At 39.6% G+C, this 9,211-nt stretch overlaps 1 protein-coding gene across 2 annotated transcripts; it reads right to left on the reverse strand.

Moving 5' to 3' along the window:
* Positions 1-350: 350 nt before the first annotated feature.
* Positions 351-5,144, reverse strand: LOC310895253 (uncharacterized protein). 2 transcript variants are annotated; one of them, XR_014580586.1, is made up of 5 exons: positions 4,912-5,144; positions 4,547-4,664; positions 3,965-4,075; positions 3,327-3,374; positions 351-2,571 (listed from the first exon to the last, which is right to left on the reverse strand). XR_014580586.1 is itself a non-coding variant. In XM_083826252.1 (5 exons), the coding sequence occupies exons 2-5, from the start codon at positions 4,637-4,639 to the stop codon at positions 2,549-2,551; spliced, it is 483 nt and encodes a 160-aa protein (XP_083682378.1). In that variant the 5' UTR covers positions 4,640-4,664; positions 4,912-5,144; the 3' UTR covers positions 351-2,548. The 2 variants fall into 2 exon arrangements, 1 of the variants encoding a protein (XP_083682378.1); XM_083826252.1 differs by having other exon boundaries at positions 3,327-3,582.
* Positions 5,145-9,211: the final 4,067 nt, after the last annotated feature.

Below are 9,211 nucleotides of genomic sequence, written 5' to 3' on the forward strand. Positions count from 1 at the left end.
ACCTGCCACCTGTTAATTGTATTTAGTGTCCCTTAGATCTGGTATAGTGACTGCCAGTTAATGCTCAATTCCTGTGCACAGTCTGTGCGACATTCTTGATTAAACAGATCTCCGTGTAGGTCCCTTCTGATTATTAATTGTTCCTTTTAGAGATGCTGTCCCTTACCAAATGATATGGGACTTGACAATGGTCTTAACATCACTGTTGCAAAAAATGATGGATGCTTTAAAAATCCAACAGGCATTGCATGACTCCTAAATATTGTCTATTCTCCATTTCTTCAGTAATTTAAGTCTGTAATACTCCAGGTAGCATGGAGTCTTCTGCTGTCCTGAATTTGTTGCTGGCTGATTACAAACGCATAAAAATTACATGCCATATTTTACAGAGATGAAAAAATCATGAACATAACACCTGATCAATCACTACTGTAGATAATTTATCTCTCATTCAGGTCACTCTCCATCACAATAGTGTTTAACTGGAGTGAAAAAAAGAAAAAAAAAGGGATTTTTTTTCTTTCCTTAATATGTGTATATCTTTGAAGATGAACATGCAGTAAGTGCTGTGAGGGAACACTAAGTTTCATGCATCTTCTTAATTTTAAGTCAATATGATATACAGGGCTGCAAGTGACAGGGAGAGGTGAATTTGATAAATTACTGGTTGTACAAGGTGAACAAAAAATCAGGACCCACAAAACTATAGCAGAGACTGGCTGGGAGGGGGAAGGAAGCTAAGTAGTTAGCTGGCTTCTTCTCTTCAGCTTGACACTGCTGCTCAATCCCTAAAGTTGCCAGCTTGTCTGTTTGATGGCTTGGCAGAGTTCTGTCAGGAAATGTGTAAATTACAGCTTGTGGAAATGGAAAAAAATACAGAAACTAGACTAATGTGGGAGAAGAGCATCTAACCTCACAAAATCAGTTTTTAACCTGAAACTGCCAGGCCTGGTTAAGGAGAAGGATTGGTTTCTTGTAACTTTAATCACATTTGAAGCAGTTAGCCTATTAAGCCTCGTTTATTCCATGATTCTATTAGCAGCTTTGATCTATGTCTGGAGCTCTTCCCCACATTAGGGGATGTGTAACGTGTGCAGCTGCAGAAAAAGAAGTGGGAGGAAGCCTTTTGCTCAGCGCTGCAATAAAATAGCTGCCTCATGTATGGGTCAGGGAAGGTGATGAAGCACTATCCCACTCTGAGCATATGTGCCCCTGGAAAAACGACAGTAAACCCTCAAAGGGAGGGTTGGCAGAGGAAGTAAACAAACACTTCTTGGCTGGATTTGAGAGTCACACCTCTTAAATAACAATCCTGAAAGAATAGTTTTCAGTCAGTCAGTGGTCAGGGAAAGCAGAAGCATCCTGGTTTTGGTTGGGCCAGAAATACTGCAAGGACAGGAATATACAAGATATTTTGATACTTCTGCAGTCACTTTCTGCCAAAAAATCTGAAAGGGCAGAGTTATGGAGGACCTGAAAATGAAACTAGACCAAACTTTTGATCTAAAATATTTGTCACTTTTTGGTTTTTATTTAATCCAAACCCATATGTTTCAACTTTATAAGGATATTTGTGTTTCTTTTTTCCACTTTCTGTGGTTAAGCTGCCATGGTAGAATTGAAGGGTTCTGCTTACACTGTACAAGCTCCAATTTAATACCAATTAAATATTCTGTAGATGGTTGAAAAAGTGCTCTGGATTCAAATTATCTTGTTTCATGGTGAATATATTTATTTTCTTTCTTCATTCAATCACTCAACAGTCTTAAAAGCCTGTTGCAGCTATGCAAATGATTTCTGATTTTTCCCTTGAAGTTCTGCAGGAGACAGGAAATCTTACCCTTAACTATTTCTCCCATGTAATGCAAGTACAGATGCATAAGCATAGGTCTGTAGCTAATACCATTACTTTGACAGATTCTGCTCTAATTTGCAAATCAGATTCTGTCCTGCCAACCTCAACATATCCTAACACTGGAGCACAAGTTCAGGTTTTATGGGGAAAGAGCTGTAGCAGAACCAGGCTCCTCTTTCATGTGTCCTTCTGGCCAAAAGCTAATATACAACTTCATAGTTAACGAGGAATCCTTTTTTTACTGGGTTCCCAAATGGGTCGGAGCTGTTCTTGACACTCAGGAGCCTAAAGTTCTGTTTCTCAGTTACTCATCTGTGATGTGTAACTTACCTCTCAAAGGTGAAAAGCCTTTGCTCATGAAAACATTCTTCAGACCAAGGCTGTTAGTTTTCCTCTTGGATTCTGTCCCATCCATAGCTCCTCTGTGAAGTTGTGAGTCAGCTGGCAACAGGAATGAAGTCTTATGACTTGGGGAGCATTTGTGCTACTCCACAGTGCCGTCTGTCACTTTCCTCAGAAAATTCAAGAATGGAGTGACTTCTGTCTTGGTCTTCATCTCTCCAACCTTCAGGTCTTTGTCTTCCTCACTTGTTTGCTCTCCTTCTTGTCCTTCCACCACCTTCCACCATAACTTTCTGTGGCTTATCTCCAGCAGTTGGTCAACATTTTTCAATTTACACCTGATCTGTAAATTCATACAAGTCCTGGAACTAACCCTGCGAGGAGAAAGAATGTTGGATCCATGAGAAAAATGTGGGTACCATGAAAACAGAATAGTGGTGGACGTCAAAATTTTTATCTAATTCTTGAAGAAGAAGTATCTCAAGGAATACACTTCACCTCCAACAAATGCTAACCTGTTCTTAAAAGATTCTACTGAAGGGGCTCCACAAGGTCCCCATGTGGTCCTCTTCTCACTCTCCTCATAACTGGAATTATTTTGCTAGTGTCTTTCATGCAAATAAAATCAATGCCTCTTTTCAGTTGAACAATTGACCACCATCTGCCTTATAAAAATCTTTTACATGTATGAAAACTTTCCATCTGCTGTATACCCATCTAGTTCATGCTTGTTTTTGGAAGATGTTAGAGAAAATGATGATGTACTCTTCTTTATAACAGCATCATTTTAGAATTTGTAACATGGAGCTATGATATTAGTATGGGAGTGTGTGGCAGGATGAAGGTTGACTATGTAAGAATCGCATATTTGGAGAATTTCTGTAGCTATTTGTTTCTCAGAACCTATACAGACAATCGCTCTTTTAATTAGAATTTTCTGTATTACTATTCAAGAGACTGTTCTATACTTTTTGAATCTATTGAGGAATTGTGTACCTATATTCTGTCAGAACTGGTCATTTTTCCTGTGGCTCTGTTACTTTATATATAACGCTCTACAATCAGAAATGAAGTCCACTCTTCTAAAATTCTAGATTCTAAAGCTGGTAAGATATATAAGTATACTTACTGGTATACTTGTCTTCCTCAGCAGGACTCGAGAAAAAGGAGCCAGTCTCTTTAGTGGTGCACAGTGAGAGGACAAGAAGTAATAGACATAAGTTAAAACAAGAGAGGTTCAGATTGGGTATAAGAAGAAATAACTTCTCCATAAAGACAGAGAAGTAGGAAGTGAAAGAGTAGTCTGGGGAAACTGTGCGGTCTCCGTCTTTGGAGTACCCTTCCTGTCGTACAAGGACAGGCTGGGAGCACTGGGCCTGTTTAGCCTGGAAAAGAGAAGACAGAGGGGAGACCTCATCAATGTGTATAAATATCTGAGGGGAGGGTGCCGAGAAGGTGGAGCCAGTCTCTTTTCAGTTGTGCCCAGCGAGAGGACGAGAAGCAATGGGCACAAACTGAAGCACAGGAGGTTCCAGATGAATATGAGAGGGCACTTTACTGTGAGGGTGACAGAGCACTGGCACAGGTTGCCCAGAGGATTGTCCAGGTTGTGGAGTTTCCTTCTCTGGAGATATTCAAAACCCATCCTGTGCAAAGTGCTCTAGGTGATCCTGCTTGGCAAGGGGGTTGGACTAGATGGTCTTCGGAGGTCCCTTCCAACCTTGGCCGTTCTGTGATTCTGTGACTGTGGAGACTTTAAAGACCCACCTGGATAAAGCCCTGAGCCTGATCCTGCAGCTGACCCTGATTTGGGTAGAGGGTTGGATTAGAGATTCTGGAGGTCCCTTCCATCCTGAATGGGTTTGTGATCTTGTGATCCTGTGACTCAGACATGAAACCAGGAGAGAGAAGCAAACAAAAGTTTCTGATGAGTTAAGCGAACCTCCCTTTTCACGCAGTATTAATTCAGTGATCAATACTTTCCAAAATCTCATTTTGCATAAACAGTAGAAATGTCCCATATTCTGTAGAAGATCATCTCAGTAACTTATTATAGAGAAGTATCAGGCTCAATAGCATTACCTGCTGTGGGAGCTGCAAAAAGGAATGGTTGCTGTTTGGTGCTAGCAAGTACGAAATACAGAGGCTGCATTGGATCTAGCCGGTGCGAGTACTGCTGCAATCAAAACTACTTTAGTCTTTTCATGGTGAACAGAAAAACAACTAAGGCTTGGTTTCTGTAAAGGGAGATATAACTGAGTACCTATCCAAACAGAGAAGCAACGAGAAGCAACTCTACAAGAATAAAATAAAATAAAATAAAATAAAAATTAAAAATTGGTATTTTACCTTGGTACATCTCAGTGCAATAACAGGCACGAAAAATCTTTCTCTACAGATCCATGCCAAGTCAGCTTTCTGGATTAATCTTCTTCCAGTCATGACTTCAAAAGGAAAATTTGTTCACCTGTAACACAAACACTTCTGGTTCTTTCTGCAAACAAGGTGAAGTATCCTGAAAAGCATGTCTCTGCTCAGTTTAGGAAAAGGTGATTTCAGTGTGAATAGTGATAGCTCTCTCACTCCTACCACTCACTCTTTTCAAGGGAATTAGTCAGAAAAGCAATCTACTGCAGTCTTTTACTAAAAACAGATATTTATGATATTCATGTATTTATTTTTTAAATTGAAAATATTTAATTTGGTTCCAGTACCTAAAATAAGTCGCTGCATCTATTTGGGTGTTCTTGGACTCTGGTGCTCTTGGGCTCCTCAGAAGCAGAACAGGTCCTCTGTCTTCCTGCCTGAATTTCTGGTATCTTCAACATTTTATTTTCCTGCTGTTCTGTTGGTGGAAAAGTATAGCCAATGAAGTGCAGCTACTAGGCACACCCTAACAGATGCAACTCTATGGGCTTATTGACTCTGAGATGTGGATCTGGAGGAGCTGAGGGGACCCTTCACTGTGGCCTATCTTTCATCATTATGTTTTGTTGTGTGTGCCACTGATTTTGGGGGGAGCATCAAGGAGCAGATGAGCCTGGACCATTTGCAGGGCAAGTACCACAGATGGGTAAACAAGCAAATGTTTTCACTTGTTGCAGGCTCAGGATCATTCTCTCCATTAACTACCTTATCTCTCAAAAGGCTGGTCACTGCCAAACACCTTTCACATCTGCTTGCCAGCTTCTTCATCAGTCAGCCATTTACCAGGAGAGCAGCTGAAGGTTTTCTCACTCCAAAGGAATCAAACAGCCACACTTCCAGTTAGGAAACACTGTTTTGTAGGAAACTCTGAGCAGATATCAGGGCCACACTACTGAAACCTTTATTTCAAATTAATGGTAATTGTTTCTGGACTGTCTTGCTCAAACCAGTTCTACTTCAAAAAGCCAAATTGTGTTTGTATGTATGTACATGTACATGCATGCATACAAAGCTTATTCTGTAATCACTCTGCATAGGATGCAAACATCTCTAGTTCTGTTTTGTGTAGGTACAGGTCAGTTGGCAAAGTTTTGTCACAGCAATTTAACAATCAAAAGCTGCAATGCCTAAGCACTGTTCTATTTTTAAAAAGTATATTTAAAATTAATGTGGCTTCCTGGGCCAGGTGCTGATGCCCCTAAGGAGTACTTAAGTGGCACTTCACTTTCTCCTGTAAGTCTGTTTCAGTCAGTGACAGTCGCTTAAAGAGTAAGAGTTAACTCACTGTCAGTAAAAGTTAGCAATAAATATGGGTGAAAAGAAAATATCAACCAGTGTTACCTGCGTATACATGGTTGTTTGGATTTTTCTGAAGAAGAAAGGAAAATTATGAGTGCTTTAGTTGCTTTTTTTTTTTTAATCATTAGCTTTTATTTTTCACAGTAATAAAGATGAACTGTCTACTGTATACAGGCAAAATGGCCTGAGATTTATTATATTTGAACGACTGTTTTTCATTCTTACGTTAAAAGCTGGCTTCTGCATCACAGCACTTGAGGATTAGATTTTTTCCTGGAGGACTAGCCAAAATTTTTCACTACAATTTAGGCTCATCACTGCTGCTTCTACCTTGCTTCCCCCTTTAGTTCAGCAAGCCCTCCCTTCCCAGTGTGCAAATCATAAGTTGTCAGTGAAGACAACATGGAATATAGAGGTAGATTGGCCAAATATTTGGGTGAATGTTTTACCTCAGTCCATAACACATAGTTTATGGAGACCTGGAGTGCCCTGAAGACTCGCAGCCTGCTTTTGTGACTTAAAAAATTGTACCTAATACATGAGATTCTGATGACAATTTTCTGTGTTATTAGTAATGCTTAGTGAAATTTATTTTCTTATCCTTCCACAGTCTGAAATTTAATTCTTTGAATGTATGATTATTTTTTTCTTTTTCCTTTGCAAGTGTAGTTTTCCTTACAAATCCCATCTACCATTACAGTTAAGAGGTAACAGTCTACAGCATATATGCAAGACAGAAGTTTTTGTTTGTTTGTTTGTTTTTACAAAAGAATGTGCAGGATGTGCAGGACCAAACCTGTCAACTTTCATTTATTTCAAATGAGACTTGTTCGTTTTCAAACAGCATATTAAAGAACACTATCTCACTCCAGCAAGAAGAAAATATTGTGGTGTTATTCATTGATATTTCTCGCTCATTTCACTGTCATTGCATGAGATCTCCTGTCTTGTGAGTAGAAGTAACAGGAAGATGCCCTTTGTGAGACCTCTCAGCTTTGTTAGCAGTATGACATCCAGTGAGCATCCAAGGAAAGTTCTGCCTTCAGAAAGAGTCTCAGGTCCAAACTGGGAGGAGCTTTTTTTTTTTTTTTTCAGTGGTGGGCAGAAACTCCATATTCCAGTTTTAGGAATTGTGTTTGTAATAAAATATCCTCATGGTAGTGAAGGTCTGTATCAGACTGAGGTCAAAGAAAATATGGGTGACATAGTTTTTATTACTCCTGCATATCTTCTGCTGTTCATGAATGAAGGTCTTTTGAGCTTTTTAACACTGCTGGTAAGAATTTGAAAGGAAAGAAAATATTTCACTACAAGCTCCATTATTTTGTCAGGATAATCAGGATGAACTGGAAGTGGGTCCAAATCACCACTCAGAGAAAAAAAAAATATATATATATATATAAATAAAATAGTAATATCTGCATTTAGTCTGCCATGATAGCATATAATCCACAATATAAAATAAGTCTGATCATAATAAAAGTATGGAAAATGTAAGATGAAAAGAGAAAGCAAGCTCATTTTTACACAGCAATGCATTCAGAGTCTGGGAAAATTTTGCAGCTCCTAATTTCTCTGGTAAACCACTCTAACATTGTGCTGGCATCTCAGAAACATGGCCCATGTTACCCAAATGACAATATATTCCACCAGAGCCATCACCAGTGGCAGCTAGTTTCACCACAGAGACATTTCTCAAAGAAGTTGAACTCAGGTGTATGTGCAGACACCAGCTTCCCCAGTAGCCATCGCAGGACCATAGGCAACCAAAGCTGTGGAAATGGGTGTAAGTCTCAAGCACGTTGGTAAAGGACATGTCCTGATGTGTGGGATCATGGCCACGACACACTGTTGAGTGGTGATCTTTCCCTTCTATATCCAGCCTGAACCTGGCAAAGATCCTCGCTTGTTGAAACTAAACTGGCAGAACAGTTTGAGAAAAGTACAAGAGCAAAATTTGCTTCAGAAATGACCGGTAGATAAAGACTTGGACCTCACTTTGGCATAGATGACAAGTGGAATTTGCAACAGATTTTGGTTCTGCTCTTTTTCTCCTCCCTCTCACTTCCTATATGCAAAGGAACACAAGTGAATCCCTGAACTCTACAATGATCCGATAGAGAGGAAAGCATACAGGCTTTCGTCTTTTTCCTGCTATTATCACTTCCATGATAGACTGATCAGAATTTAGCTTTTAGCAAGATCTGTCAGTCAGTAGCGGGATCAAATGATCTGTCTCCATTCACCATGGGGGAGATCTGGGGACCCCAATTGTGTAATAATGTGAGTACAATTTAGGACAGGTCAGACAGAAACTTTATTAACTATGATCATACCAAGAGAACATTTGGACAACATTTCCCCCTTCTGCTCCCCTGTTCTCTCTGCCAAGTGATGGAAGAGACCCCACTTATGTACTGTCTCAGGAAACAGAAAGAAGTGAGGAGAAGTAATCACTTCAATGTTAACAAAGCCAGGTATCACCCCTGGGAGGGTACTCCTCAAGTAGTTTTCTAACTGCCACAGTTCTAAAAAGGAATTGAACAATAAATAATGAGACAACACTGGGAGATGGGTGGAAGGTGGTAGAGCTTGTAGGATTGTCACATCTGGTGTTAGCTCAGAAGTGGGGAGTTGGAACAATCAGACTGTTAGCTCTTAGTTGAAATGAATGTTCTTTTAGTTAGGATAAATTTATTAGCCACCTCAAGTCTTATATATTAATAATTTTACCACCACAACCAGTTAAACAGATGTCTGTGCTTGTTATTTCAGCAGGAACTGTGAATACACTGCTTGTTCTTTGACTGATAACTGGGAGCTTTCTTTCAGAGAATACAGTCTGGAAGGACTTAGAGAAAAGAGGAATTGTGTGTATGGTTAGAAATAAGACAGGTGCCCTTATAAACACGCTCGCATAAGCTCTGTGCTTTCTTCTTCCCAGGAAGGAGGTCTCTCATGCCTTGATGTGGCAGCTGAGAAATTAGTCCATCATAGTGAAAAATAGCCCAGATCAAAACTTCAGACATTTGTGCTACCAGAAACATGATCAATCCCAGTCAGTAAATCATACCATAGTGTTCTGGACAACACAAACTCTTCAGCACGTTAAAATGCTATTGACTACTAGCAGTGGGATAGGATTTGTGAGGCCTTTTATGATCAATCTCTTTCTATTTAAGTAGCTGATAAATTATAGTCTGAGGAGTTATAGTTTGTCTGTTGGTTATGGACAGTTGTTTTTAATAGATTAAAGTGTAGTAGATCCTACACCTTTTGCAATCTTTG

The sequence above is a fragment of the Anser anser genome, assembly GCF_964211835.1.
Source record: "Anser anser genome assembly, chromosome: 2".
In the NCBI taxonomy this organism is placed as follows: Eukaryota; Metazoa; Chordata; class Aves; order Anseriformes; family Anatidae; genus Anser; species Anser anser.

Coding starts and splice junctions, on each gene's coding strand:
- LOC310895253 (XM_083826252.1), bottom strand. CDS start 4,639: ATGACTGGAAGAAGATTAATCCAGAAAGCTGACTTGGCATGGATCTGT. Junction 4,076..4,546: donor TTGCACTGAGATGTACCAAG/GTAAAATACCAA, acceptor TCTGAGTCACAG/GATCACAAGATCACAAACCC. Junction 3,583..3,964: donor AGGCTCAGGGCTTTATCCAG/GTGGGTCTTTAA, acceptor TCTCTTTTCCAG/GCTAAACAGGCCCAGTGCTC.